Below are 27,755 nucleotides of genomic sequence, written 5' to 3'. Positions count from 1 at the left end.
GGATGCAGATGGGTGAAATAATACATCATTACCTGCAGCAATCCCCTGGCAGCACAAGCAAGAAGTTGGTCTCCCCCTTAAGAGAGATGCTGTGCACATTTACACGGCAGCGTAACTTCATAGATGAGGCTAATCTAAATGTCCCACAACAGCGACAGTATCAGCCAGGATCTCGCTCTGTGTTCTACACATTAAGTAAAGAAGCCATCCTCCAAATTTATCACTGAAGTTTTTAAACATCCTATGATATTTGAAGTGACCATACTGTGTGCATGGAACAGTTACAATTCCTGAAATTCCTCAATCTCTCATCATTAAAGTAAACTGTTAAAGAAAACAGTCACACATCAGAACAACACACAGTAAAGGAATCCTGGAAAGCTCGCGCTGCTCGACACTGTTAGAAAAGCAATACAGCCTACAGGGACCAGTAGAGCTGCAGTGAAATGTCCACGCAGGTGCAGGTCTCAAAATCAGTCAAACTAATGTGTTCGGGTGGGTGGCGGGTGGATGATGCAAACACATGGATTTGGATAACACTGGAGTCAATTCACCCATCGCTAGATTGGGGGTTAGGAGAAAGAACTGACAGAAGAGGGGTCACATCATGTTTAGTGAAGATGCTAAAAACACAGCGTAGTGAGCTGTGGGTGACAAGCCAGATGGATGACAGCTGTTACACATGCCGCGACCTGTTTCAGAGAGACAAGAACACCAAATCTAACAGTTCTAAATGTGCATCATCTCCTCACCTTTTCCTCAGTCAGAAACCATAGTCTGGTAATTACATTCAAGTTCAAGCACAACTTTCAAAGTCATAAATTACAGGAGCAGTACAACTATCTTTCAAACTATTCTGCGCTCGTATGCAGCATAATATGCCTCCTATAGTCAAAAGATTGCCTAATTATTCCAAAAGATCGCAATGATGATATGAAAAGGAACTAGGCTGCAGTGCTTTTTAAAAGCAGTGCTCTCAGGTGCGTTATTGAGTTGACACTTGGCTTAGCCATAGTGTAAATAAAGCTCTTTATTCATAAAGCAGGTCTACTTTATTAACACAAAATATAGGGTTCCTGATGGCTGTATACATTCATATATAGTGAGTATTTCCCATAGATGTACAGTGTAATTATCTGTTTTTGAATCTATGACCCAGCCCTGTGCCAGCACAGTGCAGGAGACCTTTAAGACTTGTCTCTGTCTACTGGACTGGCACAAAATTCTGTCCAGACATTGACTGTTCACAGACGATGTATGCAGATGACCCTCACTTTTCCTCTCTCACCCCGTGAGGTTGACATCTGTGGGTTATAGTGAAATGTCTAGACAGCTGTGCAAACTGGATGGACTGCACTGAAAATGCAAGAATGAAGTGTAAGAACGCTGGGGATCTCTTCAATGTACATTTAGTGCAATCATCAGACCACATTTTTTCTTTTTCCACTATGTTTGTTTATGACAAAAATATCTGAAAAACTACTGACTTTCCTCAGCTGTACTATGTCTTAAGGGCTAATTCATAAATGTTTAATTTTTAAATTATCCACTAAATGATTAACATGGTAAACATTGTACCTGCTAAACATTAGCATGTTTACGCTGTCATTGTGAGCACATTAGCATGCCGACGTTAGCTCAAAGCCCTGCTGTGAGTAAGCACCACCTCACAGAGCTGCTGGCATAGCAGTGAACTCTCGCTCCAACACATTTTTGGCATTTTAGTACCACAATTTCTTGTCACTTCCTGGTCAACATGTATGCCCATACAGATACAGCTGCCATAAGTATCAGCCTATACATCAACCAGCCTGGCTCTAAAGTATATTAACACAATACTAAGAAATCTATGTGGAGCCTCTTCCAGTTCTACACACAGCCGTGAGTGTGTGTGTGCTCTATAAACTCCTCTGACCTCAACAGTATGCCAGAGTATCGTTCTCCCATCATGCCTCTGGGCCACTTAATTCGACTCAGAAGCAAATCCGTGCTGAGCTGAGGTATAAGATAGGAGCCAGGCTGGAAGATGTGGACTCAGTAAAAAGATCCAAACCCCAGAAGCAGATGGGTATGCAATTCCAACCGCAGTGGAAAACACAACCAACAACCATCCGTGGTCTGCCCATGCCCAAAATATCAAGCTTAAACCTAATGCCCCCCAGTCTCCAAAATAGACTCTATTCACTATCACAGCCGGTAAATTATAACAGTCTGCGCTGCTGCGGCTCAAGACAGATGAAGGAGCATCCAGCAGTAAACATCTGCTCATTTGTCTCTCGTGAAATCTGATTATTTTATTCTGCCTATTATATGGCAGCTGCTTTTTCGGCATCTTTTCATGAGGAATGGGACATACTCATGCAAGAACTAAAATAAGCCAACATAAGCTGACTCAGAGCTCAAGTACATCCAGTCGTGCCTGTTAAGCACAGCCAAAATGCCCTCTATCAAGCTTTGTGAATCCTGCGTTTATTACCATTATGTAAAGCTTTCAGAAATAGTTTATGACACACTGTAACGTAGATGTTCGCAGGTATAAGGGCATTTTGTGTTGTGTGTAGCACCTATTTAAACACCAGCATCCACATATGCAGTTATAGTTGTTCACAAATAGGCCGACATGAATAAACACATGCATCTGCTGATTTTACTGTGTTATGGACTATGTATTGAATGTTTATATACTACTTACACATGCAAATAATATTTCCATATGCTAACATGGAACAAAGAGGATCCATTTACACAGCAACAAGATCAGACATATTCAGATATTTGCAAGCACAAGAACATTAAGTACCCAATCATCCTCCATGTTCTTGTGGGGATTTCAGAACTACAGACATCAAGATAAAAAGTCAAACATTATCTTGTGACTGCTGCAAGACATTCTCGCACAGCAGGCTTGTCTCAACCAATAGGGCACTGCCGCAGTTCCAAAATGAGGGCTGAAATTTGGCTGAGAAGGCAACATGAAAGCTCCCGTGGCGAAGCGAGATCTGCATGATCTGTTGATTTCTAACACACGGTTGTTAATAAGCACTCCTACGTTTGGAAACAGGAAGGTGTTGGAATTGTGGGATTAGGAAACAATGAGGAGGCGGCACCATAACTCACCAGATGACTATAAAGGGCCTAACATGAGTAAGTTTGACCAGATGTACAACTGTTTGAGAACACAGCTGCTCCTGACACCATGCGATTCCTCTCAAGTCTTTTCTTGATCACAGATTAGTCAATCTTCACATTCCACAGCAGTCACATGTCCACACTCCATTTTTGATATCCAAAAATTGATTCAAAACGCAGTAAACGCAAACAAGACGGAAAACTAAACAGCTCAAAGGAGGCTTCAGGGGTTTGAATGTCCCAGATAGCAAGAAAAGACCTTATACATCAGTTCTTCCCACGGGAGGAAGCGGGACTTGAAAACAAAAGTTTCATTCATGCTCAGAAGCAAAGAAAAGAACATGAGTTCTTACAACTAAACAAACTGGACCTGTGATTATTCCATCATGTTCTGCTGAAACAGCCAGGAATATTCATGAATCATATAAGAATCAAGAAAATAGGGTAACTTACAGTTACAGAGGAAGGCCAGGACCCGGTGTCACAGTGAAGAAGGCAAAAGAGCAGAGTGCTTGGCGGGGCAGAGAATGTGGGCCTAGCCACTAAATGCAGGGAACCCCGCCTATACGACTATATTTAAAGTAACCTATAAAACAGACACGCATCATACTTTCATATGATGTGAGTACAAAGAGTCAGGTCGGAAAAATTCTCTTGGCGTGGGAGCAAAGTCTTTCCACACAGAACCACAACCGGCCGACGCTCACTTGACTAACACAGTCAGTTATTCTTTCAGCTGAGACAGAGAGGTTAACAAATGACAATAAAGCCTGTCAAATTCTCTGAGCCGGTTCTCAGCCAGCAACAATGTCACAAGAGTGAAATAAACTGGAGGACAATTCTATTCAGAAGCTTAGGCAGGGGGTCTTTGGAAAGTCCATAAAGACAGAGTTTTTGTATCCGCTGCCTAAACAGTGGCTTTTATGAGCCACACACCAGTACTCGCTTCCACTTTGAAATGCTCCAATCACGCCTCCTGTGCCTTTGTGGTGGCACCGGAAGTGCCGATCAGGCGGCACTCAGGAAAAGTGTCTAATAAGCAGGTACATCCTGTGCACCTTTGATGGCTTCTTGATACCATTTCAAATTGTTGACAAAAGAACAATCCTGAAGTGACTATAAATCAGATCCCAACAAAGTTAAAGACAGACAAAGTTGTGCACTTGTGTAAAAAAGCTCACAAGGAGGATTCCGGTTCACTGAATTTCGCAAGCTTTAAGTCTGGCTATAAGCACTTTGATATGTGGATCCAAAGCAAGTCCTAGAGGGCAGATCCAAGTCAGGAGTCTTCATAAACTGCAGGTCAGTTTGCAAGTCTCTCACATTGCTGAATGCTGAACATTTAGATGACACAGCATTTGAACATTTTCCTCTCAAAGCTTTCAAAGCTTTTGCAGAGTGCCGGCCTCATAACTAAATACAGCACGTCAGCTGTGTGGCTGTATAATGCCTGTCCATCACTGTCTGATTTGTTTTTTTCATAAGTGTGGCTTAAAGCTGCATTTCTTGTTGAGTGTTTTGGTCACTTGTTTTGTGTATTTCATCTTTACGTAATCAGTTTCTTTTCCAAGAGAGACCCCAGGAAAAGAAATAACATTACAATCAACAAATCCAAAAAAGCTGATGAAAGGCAGAGCAGCCTGTTTGAGGTTTACCTGACAATGACATGTTGCAGCTGTTATAACTGATGTTGCTCGAGGACCATCACGGCAACTGAGCAACAAGTTGAGTGGCAATGTGTTTTTGGTACTGGTTATTTCTCTGCTTGGTTTTCCACTGCAGATAGTGCCCCACGATGTAGGCAGGATTCTTAGTTGATCGTCATGGCAACGTTACGCACCCTTCACTGTATCAGAATCACTGTAACCTACACTGTACATTTACAGTTCAACTAACAACTCCACTGCTAACCTTTACTCTGCTCACTCTCTGCTGCTCACGCTCACACACACACGTGTACACACACACGTGTACACACACACACACACACACACACGCACGCACGCACGCACGCACGCACACGCACACGCACACGCACACGCACACACACACACACACACACACACACACACACACACAGAGTGACAGTTCTCTGACCAGTGTTCTCTGCAGCCTTTTCACATCACCTTTCAGTATGTGCTCAGCACCAGGTGTTATCCACAACGGAAAAAGAAAAGAGTGAGTCGAGCTGAGCTGAGCTGAGCTGAGCTGAGCTGGGCCGGGCCATGCCGTGCAGTGGAAATGTGGTTTTTGTGGTCACTGGAAAATGTAAGTCCAATATTCACTCTCCTTTTAGCTCTGTTGTGGTTTCCACCAACCTCCGGGGGAAATGTACGGCCATTTAGCTGCTAAATGATCCTCTGTGTTCACCAGCTAACCTGTGTCTATCTGTCGCTCGGTGCTGGGCGAGTAGTATATAACAGGTTTATGAAAACATCCATCCAAGGATGACATGGGTTTGCGTTGCACAGATTTGACCATTTGTCTCCAGTGAGCCCCACAGCCTTACATTAGGGTTGCTAAATCAGTGGGGTACTCCTTTAAGTTTAAAATGTTTGTGTCAATATTTTAGCATGATTTTAACTATTAATGTTCTTTCTGGTGAATATGTATTATTAACGGGATCATACATTTCCAAGAAATCATCCTTGAGTGCCTTGGTAGCGAAAGAATATCTCGTCATGCTAATCGAGCCTGTCTGATTCTAATAAGTTTTTAGCCAATTTCCCTGACTATCTAAACATCTGATGAAGACAGCTGCAAGCAAGGCAACTCCACCTCCCTCCTCCTCTGCCTCTCGGTCTGTCTTTTTCTCACAAAAAACATCCATCAGACCAGACTAAAATGGCACCACAACGATCAACGATCAGCTGGGGTCATTTTCCCATGAAAACAAAGCCAGGGCCAGCTCAGTCATGATGCCCACGCATGCTCGGCCTCTCCACGGAGCATCGCCGTGTCTGGATGACGTAATCGTAAGTCAAGCTGTTGAGAACAACATCAGGGAGCTGGGCGCCATGTTCAAGCACAACATGCGCCTGTACCCTGAAAGCAGACATAAGAGTGTGGGAGATGTCTCGCTATCGGAACAAAGCTGTTGTCATGTGGGTAAGACTTCTGCAGGAGACGAATAAAACCATCAACAATCACAAACATCTGGTATCGAACACATGAAAACAGCCCCCAGCATGCATGTGAGGCCCCAGTAATAAAGCGCGAGGACGACAACATCCGCCGCTTTTGTCAACCACTCACGTCGGCGCATGCAACAAAGATGCACTCCTGTCAGCGTCGATGTCAGAGCTCTGCAAACAGAGCATCAAGAACATCAACTTTACCAACGACGTCAGCAAAGCCCCTGACTCCCCCTTCTCTCTTTCCCACACACACACATAGCCTTTGAGCACTTCCAGCTCGTCGTCAAAATTTCCCAAACAATGGCCAATCCCCAAAAAAAGAGGCATCCTCATAGACCTCTGCCTCCAGCATGCACCTCTCAGTTAGGGGTGAGCATCTGAAAACAGGGACCCTTTTCACCGAGATCACTCTGTGTTTGATAGGCCAATAAATATTTGAGTGGGGAACAGCTCTCTGAAGAGATGTTTTATGGTGCCAAATAACAACACCGTCTTCCCGTCTGGGCCTTTGCGCAGCACAGGAGTCTCTAGAAAATGAAATGTTATGGGACTGGGACTTGTAGAGGAAACGGGAGCTTTAAGTAAACATGGCCGCGTCCAACCTTTATCACCTCCTCCTGCAAGCACATACGCACAAATCACTCATAGGATGAGAATGTGTGTCTCTGTCTGTGTGCGTGATGCGTTGGCGACTCAACCGTCCAGCTTTCCCTGTGGTCCAACGAGCACTTCCCTTTGACAAAGCCCCAAGTCTCATCCCCCCTCCTCTCTCGAGATAAGCATTTCCAGCTGGTTTCACAAACATTACAAATGAGATTCAATGGGTGCCACAGATTGTGTCTTCCTCTCATTTTCTCTCTCTCCCTCCCTCCTCCCTTCTTTTTTCTTCTCACAGTGACTAGCCTTGTCTCATGAGACGGGGTAGCTAGGGAAACTAGGCCACAGACTGGCCCACTGAGACAGAGGAGCCCAAAACACAGCACAGCTCAGCTCGGCTCTGAGGAGCTCCTGTTACACTGTAACTGTACATATAGCAGCCCGGCTCGTACTCGACAAGCCTTCTTAGAATCGGTGTGTGTTAAGTGTCCAAGCTGCATCAAAAGCACAATACTGTTCATGAACAGCGGACCGTTAATTCACTGCCTCTAAGCAGCAGAGAACTCTGCCTGTGAGTGCGTGCTGTCAGATCAGCCCGCTGAGCACAGGTGCCTGTTTTCAGTGTGTGTTTTTATGTTGCATGACATTTTGCTGAGTGAGATGAGAAGATTGACACCGTTCTTCCACCTATGCATTAAGTCTGCAGCGAGGGGGAAAACACTCGCCTGGCTCTGTCCAAATGGCATTTTTACATTGCTGTTTGCTTTCAAATTTAACAAACAAGATACAGCATGTCAGAGAGCTTTAGAGGGGCTGAGAGGCATTTTTGAAACTATGCTAGCTGTTAGCCCCCGCTTCCATTTTTAATGCTAATTAGGTAATCGCCTCCATACTAACACATAAACATAAGGGTGGCAGTACAAATCTTCACAAGCAAAAATCCTCAATTCAAAAATGTCAAACTATTCCTTTAATAATCATTTAAGGTATGCGTCACATGTTAAGTCTGTGAAGTGACCAAGATTGTTCCTGGAAAGAGATGTGTCATATTATCATTAATCAGGACAATTTATTTGGCATCAGCTTTGGTCCAAAGCAACCTACAAGAAGTGTATTTGACCATCAGCTGTATGGCATTAATGCTCGTGACTGCTGTTAAGCTTTTTAAATGCTGTAGTAACCAACAGTGCTGGGCTGGAGGCAAAAACCTCAGAGACTGACATCTCAAATCCTACGTTCTGAAATCCAGGCGAGCCTTTTCATTTAACTCAGCACTGTGAATTCCATTAAAAAGGCTCAGCTGGTTGTCTCTGAAATCCAGAAGCCATCAGTCTTCTGGTGTTTTCGTTTGTAAGGCTGTGCTCTTTAAGATGTTCAGATATTTGACATCCTTAATTGAGTTAAAAGTGACCAACCATGAGAGCTGCTCTCAGGCCAGGTTAGCTTTAAAAGTTGTCCATATCGCATTCGGGACAGCCATCCCTCTGAGGCACTTTAAAGTGCTACTCACTGATACTTTCAGTAAGATTTGACTGAATAAAAAGCTTAACTAACCGACCCTTTGAGCTCTTCAGAGACAAAAGCTCAGCCTGAACAGGTTTTCTTCTGAACACTTTACACTTGATCATCTACAGGGTTGACTTTATGTACGGTGGATTGTTCTAACATGAATACGCTAATTTGTTTGCAGATATGCACGACTAAAGCATAATATTAATTGAAGTGCTTTGATGCATGTTTTGCATCATTACCTCATCTTTGAAGCCATGTCAACATCTATTATTATTTCAGGTTGATATCGTTCTTACATGGGGCGTGAATGAGTCTGTGTTTAATCAGGTAAACACAAAGTAATTGGCACACGGCAAACCCGGGCGCAGGTAGGACTCCAGTATGGGAGTTCTGGTTGGTTTCAAGAGCTCCAGGCGAAATATAACTAAGCTGCCATGTGGAGACGGCTGCGTGCACGACACCTGATGGCTATAGTGCACGCAGAAATACAGTGCACACACAAGACCCAGAGAATGGGAGGAAGGGGGTTGGGGTTGTCAGTCAGGGCCTACAGCTCATTTTTGCCCCAGAGCTCTGCAGCGATGCTTCAACAGTGTCAGACTGTAGGTATCACTTTCAGTGGGGACGCCGCAGTTAAAAATATACCCACTCACAGTACAGTACAGTGTTTGCTTTATGAAAAATTCACAGCATATTTTCATGACTTGTAAAGCAGACACAGTTTGCCTGATTAAGGAGCACATGTGGAGAGAGGTTTGTGAATTCCTCCTTTTAAGGGAGGATAAGTGTGCTAATTGTGTCCACATATCATTAGGCCCAGGGGTCCGCAGGAGTGTAACTGCATATGAGTAAGTCATTTAGAACGAGTTGTTTATGAGCTCAAAATAGGATCTGAACGGGGGCCATGAAGTGCAGAGACAGTGTGGTATTGATGAAGAAGCCCAATGAAACCTCAGTCTCAATTCTGAAGCCCACACGAACAAGGAGCCCTGAAAGTACTGCGGAAAGAGGAAACAACTGGGCAAACTCCATCTGCTTATGAAGATCATGAGACATGATCAAAAGCTCCACAAGAACAACTAAATGGACTTCATGGTGAGATTGTTCTGTCAAACCGTTGCCAGATAATTCATGTCAAAATCATGTCAGGATCCAGTCGTTTCACAGACGGGCTCATCTTGATTCATGCGAGAAGAATCAAGCAAAGGAAAAGCTTTTCCAAAGAATGGAAATAAAAATAGTTAAGGCCTTTATTTTTGGAAACTGCTCATTACAGGCATGTTCTGAAGTGTGGACAGGTAGCGCTGCACACCGAGGAGGTGGATGAATTATCAGAGGATGATTCAGGCTCTGTTTTATTTCTTGTGAATTCTTAATAAATGAAATGTTCTAGGCTGTGGAAGTTTTGCTTCCACCCCACAAGAAGCACGGGTTAGCTGGCATTGCATGAATAATGTAATTCCTACTTCCCTGTAAAGTGTTTGACCACTTAACCCTCAACACAAATGCATGTAAACTAGCCACACACATGCAGCACAGCTGTGACTGCAAACACACTGAGTGAAGAACCAGCAGCATGTCAGAGTCATGATAACCTGCATCACCTGGCTCCAGTGCTGATGGCGGCCACGCTGCTGATTTGACGGTGCACAGTTATGACAGCTCACCTGAGATGATTAACTGTGTCTGCTGAAAAGCTGTAGAGGGTTAGCTGCTAATGGCTCGGATCCGTTCATTATTAATGAGCGGGGATCTCACTTAGCCAGAGTCTAACACTGAACTTAGCTTAGCTGTGGTCCTCACATAGCAGCTAACGGTAAGCTGCATTTAGTGGACTAAACGCAGCGTTTAGGTGTCACGCTGAGACTGTGAACAGGCCAGAGAGACACATCTGAGCGGGACAAGGTGGGGGTGAGGTGACATGGATGAAGACAAGGCAGGTAGGCAACTCACGTAGTGTTTAGACGGATTGCGCCTCTTCTCCACGTCCACGACTTTCACGTCCAGCACAGTCCGAAACTGCATCTTGACCCTGCAAAGGCTATGCATAAAAGCGTCAGGCAGGCGGCTGCTGCGGCTCCAGATCAGCTATCTTGTATCACGGGTGAGAAATCAGATCATTCATCGCTGTGTCATTTAACAATTCAGCGGTCCATTAAGAGATCAGCTCGCTCGCGGCCAATTTCGGCGGCTCAGACTTCCCCCGTTGACGTAACGATCATCAATCTGATTACAAACTTATCAATAGTCCATTTAAGCCTGTGCTGTTGGCTGTGGGTGAAATACACACCGCCGAATATCCAAGCAGAGGGCGATTTTCACGTTGCCTGCAGCCACGGGAGCTGGGCAGCGGCGGGCGCAGCGCTGGTGAAGTCGGTCACCTTAAAATGGGAATAAAGTGAAGCGAGTTCCTTTGTGTCTGCCGCGATGCCTACAAAAGGGGCATCTGCATACCTGGAGGTGACAGAGGCTGGCTGAATGCAAGAGAGCCGGCAAATCCAGGGCCAAACGCCTCCTGCGTTACAGCAGGCGCATGAATTTTAGGGAACGGAGTGGGATGGGCTTCACGCACGTCCTCAGGGCGACTTGGAATAAAGCACTCAAGAAAAAAACTGTTTGGCTGTGGCTTTCTCCACAAGAAGCGAGCTGTCGGGTGACATGACTCTGAAGCAGTGTGCTCTTCACTCAGTTTACCGTTTTACTCACTCATTCGTCTTCCCTCGGGGCCCCATAACTTTCCTCCCCGCTGAAGAGAATATGAAATGATACGTTTCAGATATCTGCTATATGGAGGCCTGAATTCGACGCAAGCTGGATGTGAATTGAGTGAAATATTCTTTATCTCGTCATTCGAGGGCAGCGTGACAATGACGCTCCAGTCAGTTTGTTAGCACTCAGGCTCAGAGCCACGAGCAGCTTTCTGGCCGGAGACACGAGCCACTGGAAGTATGGATACAGATGTTTCTCTGGCGACCAATCAGCAGCAACCTGCTGTCCATGAAAGAGCCAATTAACGACCAAACACTGCCCCCCTGTGCACGCAGCAACATAAGCAAGACGGAAGAGCAGCCAATTCAGAGGCACCGCGCGCTCCTTTGTCCTGATGCATTAAGACCTTTCAGGGGGATTCAGAGCGTTACTGAGACCAGATCACTGTAATCTTTTAAAACACTTGTGAAAACCTACTTTTACATTAATGGCTTTACTATAACCACGAGCCCAAGGCTGAATTTCAGCTGGGCAACTGCCCCATGGCCCCAGGACTCCAGGGGCCCTGACAGCTCCAGGCTTAATGTGTGTCAACTGCTCTGTGCTGATGTAATTGAATATGCGTATGGGAATATGCAAGGATGGATTACCAACTAAGCAAAGTGGGTAACAGTCCTAGGGCCCCAGATCCTCAGGGGCTCCAAAGTCCCAGGGTCACTGCGAGCCAATTTATTTGTGGCTATTAATTGATCAGGAGAAAATAAGTAATGAAAATCATACATTTTTTAAGTTAAGGGGCACTCACTCACTAATTTTACACATGAACTTTAATTTACTCATCGTATTAAGCGCTACAGTGTGTAACAACAGCTGCATCATTTGTTTTGTGCAGCTCTGCAGGGAGCTCTCTAAAGTCTAAAAAAACAACCCTGATGATGTCATCAGGGTTATCTCAACCCAGGCTTGGAGACTCCAAATGTTTAACTGAAAGCCTACTTTACCAAACTATGAAAGGCTGGAGTGCTTACCAGTCAGGGGAAGTCTAACGACCAATGCTTTTAAGTAGCATTGTGGGAAATGTAGGTTCCAACATTATGAAGCATCAAGAGCTCAACCTCTGACTTGGAATGAGTAACATATCGTATTTGGGTCATTATAACCACATCTTGGTGCACGTTGTGTGTTGGCAGTGTGATTTGACTTTCTTTTGTCTGGCCAGCCAGGTGCAGGCATCAGTTTGATCAGGATGAAACAGACATTGTTTAGGGGTGGATGAGGGGGACAAAGGGGATATGTATGCTGCTGTTTCAAGGCCCTTCTTTCTTAAGAAAAAACATAATATACACGTTTATTAAAGAAAAGCTATACACATGGGACATGGAGTCAGAGGAATGGGGCTTAATGGGGACCCTGGGGCTCATTTTTGCCACAGGCCCCTGGCAGTTAATCCAGTAATGGCTGAGCTTTACGTGTGTTGCCTCGTCTTTTATTTATTTTAGATTTATTTACAAATTTCTGATGTCTTAAATATTTAACACAGCAGAAATGTGGTCCTGAAAGCTTCCCTGATTTTCTTTGGCATGTCTTTCAAATAAATTTAGATTAAAGTTAGCAATAATTTAAATATTCAGCTAAGGTTGGCAAGTGCCACATTTGACAAGAGTCACGTTGATCAGAGGAGTACAACTGGCATGATTTACTTTGACACATCAGACGCTCACATTTTGGAGCAATCGTCCATACTACACATGGTCCATGCAGTACTACTGGGTTCCTGAGCCCACTGCTCAAGTTAAAACACAATGTAATGGCTATCGCTGGTGCTGACGATGTCACTGTTGCACTCCAGTGATTTGAGGACCAGCTCCAGTGCCGCCTTGCTGACATTGATGCTGTAGCGCTGCCTGACTGCAGACAGGATGTGCAGGATGTGGCAACCCTTCTCCGCATCTGTAGGCACAGGAGGAAACAGCCATGACACACAGGTCGACACAAAGGCATGTGAAATGTGGAGACTTTAAAAAGAGGGATTGATGAAGTTTAGAGGAGCCCAGTGTTAATTTTGACAAGAGTTCTAGTTTTAGTCTTAGTCTCTAAACTGAAAATTGTAGTTGGTTTAAGTCACATTTTAGTCTTTTATATTGTTTTCATCAAGATTTAGTGAGTGGAATCCAGTTTTTGTTTAATTTTAGTCAAATGTTTTAGTCATAATTGTCTCAGACTGTAATGGATTTTGAACTATGCATTTAGTCAGTAGGCTGAGAATGTGTTACTGACGTACCATACCTTTACAAATCATATAAAAATGAATGCCTAAAGTGTGCTAGATAAAGTGCAATAAAACAATCATGTTTCCTCACAGGTCATCTATTTTTTTCTGCATACATGGTGCTGTGACTGGATGTACAGTAAAAGCGAAGCAGACCCTGCAGACATGGCACACTGCCCTCTTCATTTGCATACAACCTGGAGAAATACAAATACTGTGAAATGACTTGGTCCAACTTATATTCTCATTGACTGGGGGGGGGGGTCATTTTTTTAACAAGACCCCTCTGAAATACAAATTATTAAAAAACACACAGTGATAACGAAGCAAAAGCAGTTCCCTCCAGAGCTTGTTGTCTTTAAAACTGGTAGGAGGTTGAGCAAAACGCATAGATTAACATCAAAAAGACATTCATAGCAAACAGATTGGCAAAAGTGCTTAGTTTGCTCAAAGACAATGACTTTGCAAACTGCTCCATCCTCACTGGAAACGATACACATGGCCTTTTTTTTTTTTTTGGATGAAATGTAAGAGAAATATTTCCACAGGTCGTCTCTCCTCTTCCTTCCCACCTGACATGCTGCTGAAGATGAGGCGCTGATCTTTGAGAGGCCAGCAGCGGCTAAAATAGTTTCTGTCGGCTTTAAGCTAGCTAGCTTAGACAACATGTGAACGTTAGCTTGCCTTGTTGTTATCTATCAGCGGGCACCCGACATGCACCTGGCATGCACCAAGCAGGGTGGAAAAAACGTCCCATGAGATGGTGCAGATTGGTTAAAAATGAAAACAACAACCAGCTTGTCCGCCTGAACACAGACAACTTTTTCGTCTCATCTTCAGTCGTCAGGGCATGATGAAGAGACATTTCGCTGCAATTTTTGCAATGAACATTTTTTCATTTACGTTGTCGTTACAATTTATTCATGCAATAAAACGACGTCAACGAATACTTAGCATGGAAAATTTTGTTGACAAAATTCACACTGGAGGAATCAAGCCTGATTCCTACAGTACTTAAGAGAAGAGAAGAAGTCTACTTACACTTCTCTCTCTTTGAGTCTTCCCTGATAATGTCTTTGACAGCTATGAGTAGATCCTTGTCATGCTCGGTGACCTGGTGAGGGACAAAGGCATCAAACTGGCACCTGTCCAGAACGAACTATGACAGTAATCACATACTGAAGAAGGAAGAATTCTTTGAAGCTTCCTCTGTTGTTTCTTACATGATAGACTTCATCCTGGGATATGACCTTGCGGTACACTGTGCCCTCGTCCTGTAGTATTTGCAGGGTCTCCTTCAGAAGCTGCTGTAGCTGCTGGCAGGCAGACGGACCCGCCACAGGCTCCTTAACAGCAACAGAGAAGCACGGTAATACAACAGCGCTGACATGACCACTGTTTTTGTTACCTTTTCTTTCAGTTTCAGATATTTAGATATATTCTGTTGTCAAATTGTGCTGTGTGATGACATACTTGCTTGTTTTGTGGGAATAAAGAAAACCAAATGGCTGCTTTCATACAGCTCATTTATCCAAAGCATTTTACAATTTCTCTCTCTCTCTCTCTCTCTCTCTCTCTCTCTCTCTCTCTCTCTCTCTCTCTCTCTCTCTCTCTCTCTCTCTCTCTCTCTCTCTCTCTCTCTCTCTCTCTCTCTCTCTCTCTCTCTCTCACACTCACCCACACACAGACAGACAGGAAGGAGGAGCTGAGGATTGAACTGCCAACCCTGTGATCAGTGGACAGCTGCCCAAGAAGCGCAAGTTGCATTGTCAGTAGCTTTAAGAGTTTATATTATTATGACCAATAACTTGAACAACTCTGAGGAATACAGATTAGCTCCAATGCTAGAAATCAAACATTGGCTGCAGCTCTTTATCCCCTCAGTCACTTTCACATATGAAGGACACTTCAAAAAAAAATCAGAGGTTTGATTTTCGTTTCATCCCACCGCCACACATCTTCAAAAAAAGATGTTTCCCGTGTTATTATTCTGATACCTGGTCTGCCGATGCTGTTTGAGGCTGGCTGGAGGTCAGAGGCTGCAGGAGATCCTGAACATCATAGGGTCTGAATCTGGTCACTGACTTCTGCTTAAGGAAATCCCTGATGATATTTTTTGCCTTGCTGAGGAGACTGATGGCTGAGTCACTGAAAAACAGACAAAGAACCTGCCCTTCATATCATTATAGCAAAGCTTAAACACTGTCTGTCAGTAAATAACAACTGATAATCACTGAGTCACACTCCACTGTGACAGCTTCTTACTTTCTCATTTCAGAAATAAAAACCCTAACCCCAACCCTTCAGAGGCATTCGATTGTTTAATTGTCTCTCTTCCTGTCTATGCAAATGAAAATTAGAGTCTGCTTTCACAAACTGTACTGTTGTGTCAGTTGTATCTGCTTGTTGCTACTTTTGCAGGCATCTTCCTGGCACTATTTTTCATGGATTTAGTTCGGTAGTAAGTTATGAATGACGACGATGGCAATTATTATTATTATTAGTTCTTTGAGTTGACACATGTTAGCATACGCAGCTGTCCCACTTCGCAGTGTTGATTTTCTCCTTGGACGTGCACATGCTGTATTACTTCAGTCTGCGCAGTGCAGCCGGTGTTAAGCAATGATGACACAGCCAGTATGTTTCCAACATGTCAGTTCAAACTGTTACATGTACACTATAGCATTTGAATTGATGTAAACTGTAGTGAGATTTCTATCATAATGCATTTAAAGTAAAATGTGCTTTCTTGGGCATTGCAGGTCAGTAGAGCTTTGCATTTCTCTACATGTTGATGTGATGTGCATGAGGCTCAGAGAAGAGTGATACTCAGTGTCTCATGAGTTTAGAGAGTGGTGCCATTTTTGTTGTCTTTCAAAAACCTAAAACATGAAAGCCAGCGTGTGATCAATCAATTAAACATTGGCTTTATTTTCTCTAAGCTGGAAATGTTAGCATGTCTGGCTCGCTATCTTACTACCTGCAATAGTAACCAAGCTTTACATTCAAGGCGATGGGCACGTTATCAGCTGTCTATGTTATTTTGTGGGGTTACAGGTTACATCAACACCTACTCAGGACACGTCCAGGGTTTGTGGGTATGTCAACCTCAGAGCCAAGATGCACTGAAGTCAGTTCACGCTCGAGCAACTCCTGCCAAACTTGTGTTAGATACCATCACATCACCAAACTCATGGCTTATTCCTCATATCTTCAAATCCTTCTCTCTTGTAAAAGTAATCCATGTATGTTTTTCATCCACAGTAAGCGTCCAAACAATTAAAGGGTTAAGTTAGAATGAATAACATTTTAAATAGCCTCCATGTTATTGTTCTTTTATTTTCAGGACCATGCTATGGGCTGGACTAGCTCCACGCTGAATTTCACTAACGATGCTGCTCTCTTGTGTACATGCTGTGGATCAGCAGCTGGTGAGGAGGCTGTCTGTAGCTTTATCCTGTTTTTTAACATTGCATCATGTATGCAACCAACAATTCCATACTTCAGACCCTATTGCAGGGTTCTTGTTTTAAAATGAGTCACATGGGAATGTCAGCTGGAGATGAACTCAGCTGACTCACGGAGTTTAACCATTAGCATTAGCTTACATTAGCTAGCTACACTTATAAAGCACACTACCAAGAGTCATCATTTTGACCAACAAAATCCATGGCTGTCAGATAGAAATCAGACTGCTTTGTTTACTCCATATACAGTATGTGAGGAGCGAGAACAGAGAGAATGGAAAGCTGGACAGGCGTAGCAACAGTAACTAAGGAGTGCAGGCTTAGCGAAGGGTCAACTGGATGTAAGCTACAGTGGCTACAGTGTAATGTAATGTACTATGATGGTATGTTAAGAGATGGATGTTTGTACCCCGTTGCAATAGATTGCAGCTTGAGTGGTTTGTCATAGCACTGTCTGTAGAGCTGAGGAACCTCGATCATCCACGCTATCTGCACCGCCATCATGGGGTCATTGACTTTATCTGGGAACATACACAGAGCCAGATACACACATGATGAATGGGCGGAGGATATAGATGGCATGCACTGTCAAGTAAAAAATGTGCTGTGTGCTGTTGTGTATCTGTGTGTGAGAAAGAAAGACATGTGCAGACCATCATAAAGCAAGATTGCAGTGCTAGGATAAAGAATGTCCTTACTAGGCACACTGAGTGTGTGTGTGTGTGTGTGTGTGTGTGTGTGTGTGTGTGAGGGATTGCGTGAGCTAATGGTATTCTTGCTGTCTGAATTATATATACTGTATGTATATATATGTTTGTTTTTTATGTAGCTGGTTGGTGAATTAGTCAAAGTGAATGGTGAATTTTGACATCAAACTGCCACTGTGGCGTGCAGAGGACAGCCCTCTGTACTCACAGTAGGTGGAAGCCATGATTTCTCTCTGTTGTCTTGACGTCTTCACCGGTCCTCTGACTCGGAGCAGCTCTCCAATCTCCAGGCGGCAGCGATCCTGCTGGGCCTGCCTCAGTTTCTCCAGCTCAGCGACTAGACTGAAGCCTCCCTGAGCCCCATCACTGTGCTTTCCTCCTGCTAGAGATGACGTATATGTCATATTACACAGTGGTTTGGGGTAATAAATTCATATAAAATAATGAATTTATGAAGGACCTTTGAATTGAAATTAACGATTTTTTAAACAAACAATGGATCAAAAGATTACATGTAACGTGACATGGGTCACTTGGAGTGATGAACTAACAGTGAATTAGCACCATTTTGCAGTTTTCCTCAGCTTTGCAGAGCTTTTAAGCCTCTTTTAGCTCACTGTGTTGGGTTTACAAATCGTGCTCTTATCAACCTTGTTTTCAGTGCCCAGTACAAAACAACAGATTTACAAAGTTAATGACTAACTGGTGAACACAGCAAGCATACCCAGACATTTTCAGACCAAAACAGAGCTAAGAGGAGAGTGAATATTAGACTTCACATGACTGCTGGGTGTGTAACTACTAACACATCTACCATGACAACTTCTGAGGTGATAATTTGTCCGATGTTGTGGTTTTAAGCTTGTTACACTGACCCCCAACTGGAAAAAAAACAGCTTTAAGAGAATACAAGGATGTGGGCAATACGGTGGCTGAAAGAGCTCAATGCACTGCAATTTAAGAAAACGCACGCAAGTAGACAAAACACGAGCAAATGAAGAAAACATCTTCATCAGTCTGACAACACATGTGCTGCAAATACACACGACACAAGCAAATACAGAAACATGCTGCGAGTGGCACAGATTACAATGGATCACAAAAGGTAATGAACCCAGCTGGGACAGCTTGTTGTCACCATGGTTGATGAGTTTTGAATTTACTGAACACAACAGAACAATGTTTGAGAATCGTGTGTATTTCAGATTATTTGAATTGGCAGGCTAACGATATGCAAAACGCTACGGCTAGGTTAACAACAAATATCTGTCACAATATGTGAATCATGTGATCATGATGTTAAAATGAACCACAACAAATCTTTTTCCTCATTTTCCAACAACACTGACAAGTAGCTGACTTCAATAACTTCCTAAAAGTCAAAAAACCATAAAGTCCTGTATGTCGCAGCTGGGTCTCATTTTTTTAATGTCCCCTGGAATCCCCTGTCATCTGTGCTACTTGCATCCCGCTTCTGTGTTAATTATGTTGTGAGTATTTGCTGTGCTTTCGTCTGTTGCTCTGTCGTCTGCTTGTGTTGTGCGTATTTGCATGTGTTTTCTTAAGCTGCAGTGTGTTGAGCTCTCTCAGCCGCCGTATGTAAATAATAGAGACAGTGCCAGGAGAAAGAAAGAAGGATCCCGCAATGTTTAGCACGAGGAAGCAAATTATTTATCGATTGTGTCTGCGCTGTGAAATGCTTACAGGAAAAAAACCACACCAGCTGACAAAATCAGTTATATTCACGTTATGCCATCCAATATAAAAGCAATAATATGTGACATATATGTGATATGTAACTTTACAATGACTTCAAGAAGATGACTCATTGAGACAGGCATTCCAGAGTCCAAGGCCTTTTCAATTATAGGAGTTTTTAAATCACTAGTGGCACTACGGAGCAACATTTTCATGAGTGGGTCCCCATTTTGTTTACATCCAATGCCTCCTAGCACCCACAGAGGAAGGCTTGTCAGGCACACACTTCCACTGGACAACAGTTGGAGGCTATAGCATGCTTAGAAACATAACAGAGTGCCAGCAAGAAGGAGACTGCTGGCTGTGCTAGCTGACAAGAGACAAGAAAGCCCGTTTCAAAATATACTGTATATTCAATAGAAACGCCTTCAACACATTTGTTAGGTCTCAAGGATACACTCATTCTGTGAGAAACATGGAAACATGGCTGTGCTTGTTCAGAAAAACACTCTGAAGGGTACTCTCCCAAACTATTTCATGTGAACTAATAAGGCTGACAAATTCAGCAGCAAGCCAAGATGGTCAACACAGACAGGACCCAGATGAGCTGGTGTCAGTACACAAATCATTTGGCTTTTGGAAGTCAGTGTATAGTAATTTGGCAAACGGTTACTAATACAAAGCATAACTCACAATCATGCAAACGCTGACATTCATACATGTGCAAACTCACATTTGGTCGGATCCCCCTCCTGTTTAAAGAGGTCATTTTTCCAGCATAGGCAGTTTATAACACCGGTACCATCATCCACTGTGAACAGGAGGAAAGATCTCAAAATGAAAACCAGACAAGGAATATTTGTGCTTGTAAGGCAACTGGAAAGTCAAAACCATGTTATTTTTAGGCCTTTATGAAACAGCAGTGTGTCTGTCAGTTTTTGTAACACAAAAAAAAAAACTGGGGCATTGTCACAGATGGGAGACTTTCCCAATGCTTTCACGATAACATGTACCTCCATAACAGAAGAAGTCTTCTCTTTCTCTCTTGTAAACCACTGTCCCAAGTACGTCGACTTTGTAGATTGGATGTAAGTTGTAGAAGTAAATACCTGGAAGACAAAAATCATAACCTCAGTGCATCAGCTCCTATCTTAATACCTTCCAGGGGCAAGTTATACTTTATCACTCTAAGTAGCAAAAAGTCGCACGGTTATTTTATTTATGGGAAATGGTAGATGAAATGGAAACATACAGGATATAAGTCAAAGAACCCGAAATATAACTTACAGTAATGGACGTTAGTTTGTCTTTGGTTATCTTAGTCATATTAGTATTAATGTTCAATTAGCTGTGCAAATATAGTGAGACCTGAGAATGTTGCTACTCATTCAGTGAATAAAACCACTGATGTTTTAACAGGTGATATTAATGTTACCTGGCACTTGTATGGACTCTGTCATCTGCAGGATGTCTCTGACATACAGCCTGGCGAAGGCAGAGAAGATCGGGTCCAGTCCCCACAGCATCGATGGGGGCTCTTCCGCTGGATCCATCGTAGCTGCCTGCATTTCATCATGAATGCCAAAGCAGATTGTTTATGTTTACCTGTTTATCCTGTTTTTCTCCCCGTTGCGTTAGCAGTCACTTGCTAGCAAACAAGTAAGCTAGCTTAGCAGCAATGGACTGTCCTGAGAAGAATTGGTCACGTGACGCGTTGTAAACTTGTCATATATAGCTAGTGTTACCTATTTGTTATTTACGATGACTAATATGATGTACATGTCAGAAACTTTCTTGTTGCGGAAAAGTATGGCAGGATTTCTATTTTTAAAAAGTACTGTATTATAATTTTACTATCTGTGCGGCGCGTTCATGTTTCGCAGTGGTGTATGGGACATGTAGTTTTACGTACACAAAGAACCCTCACTGTGCTGTGTGTTGAGCGGGTGGTAGCCGGTGCACGCAGTAACGTCAAAACGATAACGATTAAGTACTGTACAGTAGACGTAGTTTTTCCTCAGTGAAAATAAGATGCCGTGTCGTCGTTAATAGTTTCATTATCTCCGACATCAGTGCGTTTGGTCTCCTGTGCAGGCGAGGGCAGCAGAACACTGAAATTACCCCGCCAACTGTCAAGCACGAGGGGCACGAAGAGAAAGAACCGCCGCCGCGCGCACTCGTGAACGCGCATTGACACTAAATCCGCTAGATTACTAAACCCGTTTCACACCAAGAGAAAGATGATTGTTTTTTATCCTTTTAGCGAATGTTAATGTACGGACCAAGTGTTTCCGTTTTTACTCTCAAGGAAACTAATGAATTATTCTGTGGAGTACAACTATTTGGACGGCCGTCTTACTCATCTTTTTTCCCCTTTTGGTTGAGAAAGAGCCCCACAGGGTTGTCGGGCTAGTGGGTCGCCAGGAGTTGGAACAACGACGAGCTTACAGTACTACTTTGCATTGAAATGAAGTCTTGTTTGGCGAAGGTCTGATGCTCGGACACGTCTGTTTTAACATTTAGTTGTTATTTTAGGGGTTATTAATGACCCATGATGTGCGAAGAGCTACTCTCTGGACTGGCCAAAACAGTGTCAAAGGCTAAGCTAACGTTAGGTTTTGGTCGTAACTGTTAACTATTATGAAAGCTCACTCTCTTGACCAGGCGGATATTTATAACTAACGGGACACATATGTTACTCCAAAGACTTACGCTAAAATAAACTGCTCAAGGAAAACGACGCCACGTCGTTCTAAAGTTTAATTCCTTTGTCAACTCTGTAATTGAATGACCCAGGATTCAGTATGTCATTTTTTAATTTCCGTAAAATATTTAAATTGGGATCTGAGAAGAAGAAGAAACAGTACGAACACGTCCGCAGAGATGAAAATCCAGAGGAAATATGGGACATAATCGGTGAATTGGGAGATGGAGCCTTTGGAAAAGTGTTTAAGGTAGGCAATGGCTCCGACAGAGCAGCTATTTGTAAAGAGTAACCTTCCCTCTGCTTTTTGCGGCAGACTTGTGTTTTCATAAAATAGGCTATGACTCTTCTGTAACCAAAAATCCTCTTTTTGAAGTGTGACACAACATGTCAGCAGTGTCACCACTGCTCTGTATTGCTTTGACCCACCCACCATCTTCAAACCAATACACGGCCCTGTGACAGAGCTGGTGTCTCATATGAGTGCTGAGGTCCCTCTCCACAGCTACCCTACATACTTGTCTTAACCCTCCCCAGAGTCCACGTGACAAACGTCTAAATGTCATCAGATCCTCTCATTGCTGCAAACTGACTTCATCACCAACTGGTCTCATTGTGAATGTTATCTGCTCCCGAGCTCTAACAAACTAGCTTAATCATTCCGGCTTCACATTTCAGATAGCTGACCCAGTGTCAAAGCAACCCCCTTGTCATCATTTTAATAGTGCCATTGTTTCATTTGATCCTAATGCATAGCTAGAGCCAGAAGCTTAATTTGCATGAGTGACGGTAAATGTTATCACACAGGAGGGCTCTACCAAATCTAGTACCAGGAAGTCTCTGGCTCACAAACACAGCTTGCATTCTCTGTTTTGTTCTTTGTTGCCAAATGCTATTTTTGGACACTTTGAAGTAGCTAGACTTAACTAAGATTTCATGCTGGTGTTACTTTATATCATACTTGAATTAAGCCTAATCTCATTGCACAATGATTTAATCACAGGTTGCCAATTTCGCAGCATTACAACAACAAGGCTCTCATGAACCGGACCGACTGTTTATCATAATTATTCCATGGAAGCAGTTTGTGTTTGTCCCACTAGCAGTGGCACTCCAGAGTCAAGCTGAAGGAGATCTACAAATAGTAAATTGTAGTGTTATGTTTGTGTGTTTGGGTTTTGGGTCAAAGCAATTGTAATGTCAGACTGCAATGATGCATCACTGGGATAGTTCATCCTCTATTGATTCATAGTGAAAGTGCTTCAGCTCTGAGGAGTATATTATGGAGGTTTAAATTTTTTTAAATGGCACGGATGGCTGACCGCGGAATACGGGCAGGTCACCAGGAAGTGGCTGCATCCCATATCGCAGTGGCGACTTCATTGAGCACATCCTGCCTGCAGAGAAGCCAAAACAAACAGGAGAAATTTCCACTTCAACAAGACATGTCTCATGTTCTGCTCACTCAGACCTACAGCAAAGCAGAGTGTTTATTTTCTGTTTTTAGATCCACCTAATAGCTTTTTGAGGTGTCTGTTGCAGATCTGAGGTCAAGACAACTTTGAGTCCAACATATACCAAGTTTGGCCTTCTGGGGGTCTTTCAGAGTACATCTGTTCACCTGGAGCTGTAAAATGAGAAGACAAATTTTCTGAACTAGATCAATACCAGCAAAACATAAGACTGAGCTGAATAACTGTGAAAATCTTTTGGCCATACAGCAGTCTAATAATATTCTAATCCCACAGGCTCAAAACAAACTGACGGGCATCCTAGCTGCAGCCAAAGTTATTGACACAAAGACAGAGGAGGAGTTGGAGGACTACATGGTGGAGATTGACATCCTGGCCTCCTGCGACCACCAAAACATTGTCAAACTGCTCGATGCTTTCTATTATGAGAGCAAACTCTGGGTGAGTAGAGTGTCATCAGCGTTTCCTCCAAAATACCATGCAAGCAGAGTAAAATATAGACCTGATTCAGCAGTTTGATTCAGCAAAACTTCCTTCTGAATCACAAATTAGATCAATCTTGAAAGTATCGATGGAGTATGTAATTAATGTTTTTAGCAGTGTAGATTTAGCAGCTTAAAACGTGGACAAAACCGAGAGTGAATGTGGTGGTGAGGATATACTTCCTCCCACAGTAAATCAGTTCTGTAAAACCACAGATGAAATACTGTTTCATTGAGTCTTTTTTGTAAACTCTTTATTACAGTTGGCACAATAATGAGATTATGGGCTCAGAGTGGGCCCTCACAATTGTATCTATGCCAGGTTAAAAGCGTACATCATCACTGTACTGCAGTGTTTTTCTCCTATGGTCATATTCTTATCAAAAATTGAGGCCAAAGTTCACATGAGCAGCAGAAACAAGTAGCTTTTAGAGCTGTTAATCATCATACCAGTTCATTACCCATCCACTTATAATATGAGCTCATTTTCAAATGCTTTCGTTTTTCACTGCAGCCACTTTTTTTACAAGTAAAAACATGTACATTTGGAAATAATTTATCTTTGAAAACTACAAATTTGTCTATTCCTTACTACACAAACTCTGAATTTTAGGTGTATTTCACACCATTGGAGTATTAGCGTTCGGCTCCAGTTAACACTGATTAGTTGTGTAGATATAGTGCCTGAGTGCCTTTTACCTTGGCCCTGGAGCAAACCTGTGTCAGTAGATATGGATTATACCCATGACCTAACTATGAGAGAAGTGTTCATGAATAAACAAACAGTGAGTGTGAGGAAGTCACACAGAAAGTGAGTGGAGTAGATTACAGGTTGGAAACCCGGTAATTCTGGGATTTTCTCGTTCCCATCATATGCTCTATTGGGGATTCACCAATCCCACAGGTGTAACATGCTCTCTCTCTTATACACACACACACACAAGCCACAAACGCACTCTTGTCTTTCTATATTTGTGAGGAGCCTCACTGGTGAAAGGCATTCCCTAGCTCCTAACCCTAAACTTAACCTTAACCATCACAACTAAATGCCTGTTTTTTTTTCTGGGTCTGGGAAACATCTCTTGATGACTTCCCTTCATTGTTGTGATGACATGGTCCTCATCTGTTTCTTTGGCAAGAAGTTTCTGAAGCAGCTAGGGCTGGGCGATAAAACGATAGCGATATGTCTCGCGATAGACACGTAATCAATATCAATAAAAAATGCATTCGATAAAACATTTGATTTTTTTTTTTTCTTCGTCGGAAGAAACCTGAAGTTGCGAAGTAAGGTTGGTTGCATGAACAAAGGCACTCGCTCTCAGGTAACTGAGCAACGCAAGGAGTAATCACTGAGCAGTGGGAGTGACACGCTAACACGCCAATCATGTAACAGCATCAGGTTCGGTTGCGCCATCACGTTGTCTTGTGTTTGATTTTTTGTGATGAGTGAGATGAGAAATAGAAAGCGCTACAGTGAGCGACGAAATTCTCGATAAAACAGGGAAAGTCAGCTCGCCAGTATGGCAGTTTTTTGGATTTTATAAGTCGGACCGTAGTCAGACCAATGTGGTCTGCAAATTATGCAAGACTTTCGTCCCCACCAAGACCGGTAATACCACAAACTTATTTAACCACCTTAGCCGCGCTCACTCTTTGGAGCGCAGCCGTATTCGCCAACGTCCGCCAACATCTGCAACCGCAGCACCACTGCACAAGCAGCTGACCACCATGCAGAGGTATCTGCTTCAGTGCCTGATGACAATCATCTAAAAGGCACGAAGACATAACGGAGGCAGCGGCATATCATATAGCTAAAGACATGCTTCACTGAGCACTGTGGAGAAGCCAGGTTATAAAAATGTGTACACGTGCTTTTTTTTTTTTTTTTTTTTTAAACACACTTGCAATAAAAATATAATTGAATAGTTCAATTAGAATTCACTCTTCAATTAGAGTGAGAAGAGTGACTAAAGTTATTCATATGTCTAAGCGGGTTTTATAGTTCAGTCAGTGTTACTGTACTGTCTATCATGTTTGTTTTTTTGTATGTTACAGATGTCAAGTTTCTGCTATGTTTACAAAACACTGCACATATCTGAAAACATTTTATTCACCAGAAGGTGAATCAATAAAAGCACACTTTTATTTACATTTATTAGAACATTTATTACAACATTAGTGTTTTCCATGGTTGTGTTGACATTTCCTTTTCTTTCTGCCTTGATAGCTGAGGGGACTATAGTCAGAGGAAGGTTAAATTTAAAATATAAATCTTTAAATTTAATGTATTTTTCCCCTGGTCCTTATATCGTGATCCAGTTTTCAGCCATATCGCCCAGCCCTAGAAGCAGCATTACATTCGATGCCAAAGCATCAGAAGAAAGCAGTTACCTATTTCCACTTTAAATTAAGCTTAAATAATGCTGTATATAAGATGCTCCATTGCAAATATTTTGATTGGCAGGTGCTTTGTGACAGATTAGTAACTGACCAATACATATAGTGCCATTACTTCTTTTGTATACTATGTGAAGACTTTGTATGTCTTTTATACTTTTTGCCCCTCCTCTTGACAATTTAACAGAGTATAGTTTGCAGTCTGCTCTGTTTTTGTCGTTGTATCAGACCGGTTACCCAATGCTGGAATTGGTATCTGTGCATCCCTGCACTGTATACAACGGGTGGGCACCCTTTTCCCTATCAAGGGACATGTCAATTATTAGAACATCCTTTGAGGGCCAAACTAAATTACTAAACCTCTGCGATGGCTTTAAATGCTTCTCCACCATGAGTTCCGCAACAGTTTTTCCCTTCGTCTCTATGAATTAGTCCAGACAAATTGACACTTCCTTCTGAATGAGGTTTCAGCTTCTTAGCCATTGCTATTGCTAGCTTGTTCACCACAAAACTTGCCTGCTTAGCAGTGTCTGTCAGAATGCAATCTTGTGAAACTCCATGTTGGGCCCCCAAATTCTGCTGAAGAGCGTTATTAGCAAAGTGCATTTGTCATTGCCGTTTATGCACTTTAGTATGTTTCGAGATGTAATAACATTCAAGATTGGCCTTTTTCAACACTACAAACACATCCCCACAAATTTACTTCACTGGCTTGACTTTTTTGGTTTTGTCCTTTTCTCTTAGAAAGCAGAACACTATGCATCTGCTTTTGTTTTCTTGACAGACACCATTGACTTTTTTATAAATTGCTTCGTAGGCCAGATCAAACGGTCTTGGCTGCCATATGTAGCCCAGAGGCCGGAGGTTCCCCGCCCCTAGTGCAGAATATCTGACCATGCTAAGTGAATAACACATTCAGCATTGCAAAGAACATCTTTCCACTTGATGCCAAAGACTGAAATTTCTTTTTAAATTCCATACTCCCATAACATAGAACAAAGGCATACTTAGAAATAGGGCTTGTATCCATCCTGGGGCGGGAACATCATTGGAAGTTTCGTGCCTTGACTTGTGTGAGTCAATGCATAAGCAGCTAAAAAGACAGTCATGTCATAAGTCATGAGCTTTCATGATTACCTGAGTATTTGATTTCAGTGCATTTCATTGAGCGCTCAGCCCTTTTCCTCCTCATTGTCCTCTGAACAATGGCCATAGCCTGATGGGGGCTGTCTGTTGATTTTTATCTTGGCCTTTGTGGCACCTGTTCGTGCAAATAGGAGAGAGTGTCATTTCCTTCTAGAGATGAAAGGCTTTATTCCGCATAATCCCAGGAGGGTCAGGAGGTGACTTTATAACTGCATACTAAATTGTATTACTTGGTTGACCTTTGTTTCCCCTTTTGTTTTGCTTCGCTGCAATTTTAGTTGCAGAGCAACAGACTTGAGGCTGTGATGTTGCTCATGTCACTCAAAACA

At 42.8% G+C, this 27,755-nt stretch overlaps 3 protein-coding genes across 6 annotated transcripts in view; 1 reads left to right on the top strand and 2 right to left on the bottom strand.

The window, feature by feature from the left end:
• sh3pxd2aa (SH3 and PX domains 2Aa) overlaps positions 1-11,013 on the bottom strand; it is a 99,930-nt gene extending 88,917 nt beyond the window's left edge. For all 4 annotated transcript variants that reach the window (XM_070986709.1, XM_070986720.1, XM_070986731.1 and 1 more), the window contains exon 1: positions 10,329-11,013. In XM_070986709.1, the coding sequence (XP_070842810.1) occupies positions 10,329-10,424 (96 nt within the window). In that variant the 5' untranslated portion in view covers positions 10,425-11,013. The remainder of the gene's footprint in view (positions 1-10,328) is intronic.
• A 1,396-nt stretch (positions 11,014-12,409) lies between these two features.
• Positions 12,410-21,398, bottom strand: stn1 (STN1 subunit of CST complex). The gene is made up of 9 exons (XM_070975727.1): positions 20,661-21,398; positions 20,239-20,334; positions 19,959-20,036; positions 17,736-17,909; positions 17,230-17,341; positions 15,351-15,501; positions 14,577-14,699; positions 14,395-14,467; positions 12,410-13,034 (listed from the first exon to the last, which is right to left on the bottom strand). Exons 1-9 carry the CDS (start codon positions 20,791-20,793, stop codon positions 12,877-12,879), a joined length of 1,098 nt encoding a protein of 365 aa, XP_070831828.1. The 5' UTR covers positions 20,794-21,398; the 3' UTR covers positions 12,410-12,876.
• The window catches only part of LOC139340096 (STE20-like serine/threonine-protein kinase), a 22,810-nt gene continuing 16,435 nt past the window's right edge, over positions 21,381-27,755 (top strand). The window contains exons 1-2 of the mRNA XM_070975715.1: positions 21,381-22,179; positions 23,678-23,842. Coding sequence (XP_070831816.1) covers positions 22,030-22,179; positions 23,678-23,842 — 315 coding nt within the window. The 5' untranslated portion in view covers positions 21,381-22,029. The remainder of the gene's footprint in view (positions 22,180-23,677; positions 23,843-27,755) is intronic.

The sequence above is a fragment of the Chaetodon trifascialis genome, chromosome 2 (genome assembly GCF_039877785.1).
Source record: "Chaetodon trifascialis isolate fChaTrf1 chromosome 2, fChaTrf1.hap1, whole genome shotgun sequence".
Taxonomy (NCBI): Eukaryota; Metazoa; Chordata; class Actinopteri; order Chaetodontiformes; family Chaetodontidae; genus Chaetodon; species Chaetodon trifascialis.
This window is presented reverse-complemented; position numbering and strand designations above follow the sequence as displayed.

What these genes read in the sequence shown, in the direction of transcription:
- stn1 (XM_070975727.1), bottom strand. Translation starts at nt 20,793, where the DNA reads ATGCAGGCAGCTACGATGGATCCAGCGGAAGAGCCCCCATCGATGCTG. An exon ending in AGACTTCTTCTGTTATGGAG is followed by an intron (nt 20,037 to 20,238) that starts GTACATGTTATC and finishes TCCTGTTCACAG; the next exon opens with TGGATGATGGTACCGGTGTT. An exon ending in AAACAGCATCGGCAGACCAG is followed by an intron (nt 14,700 to 15,350) that starts GTATCAGAATAA and finishes GTTGCTGTTAAG; the next exon opens with GAGCCTGTGGCGGGTCCGTC.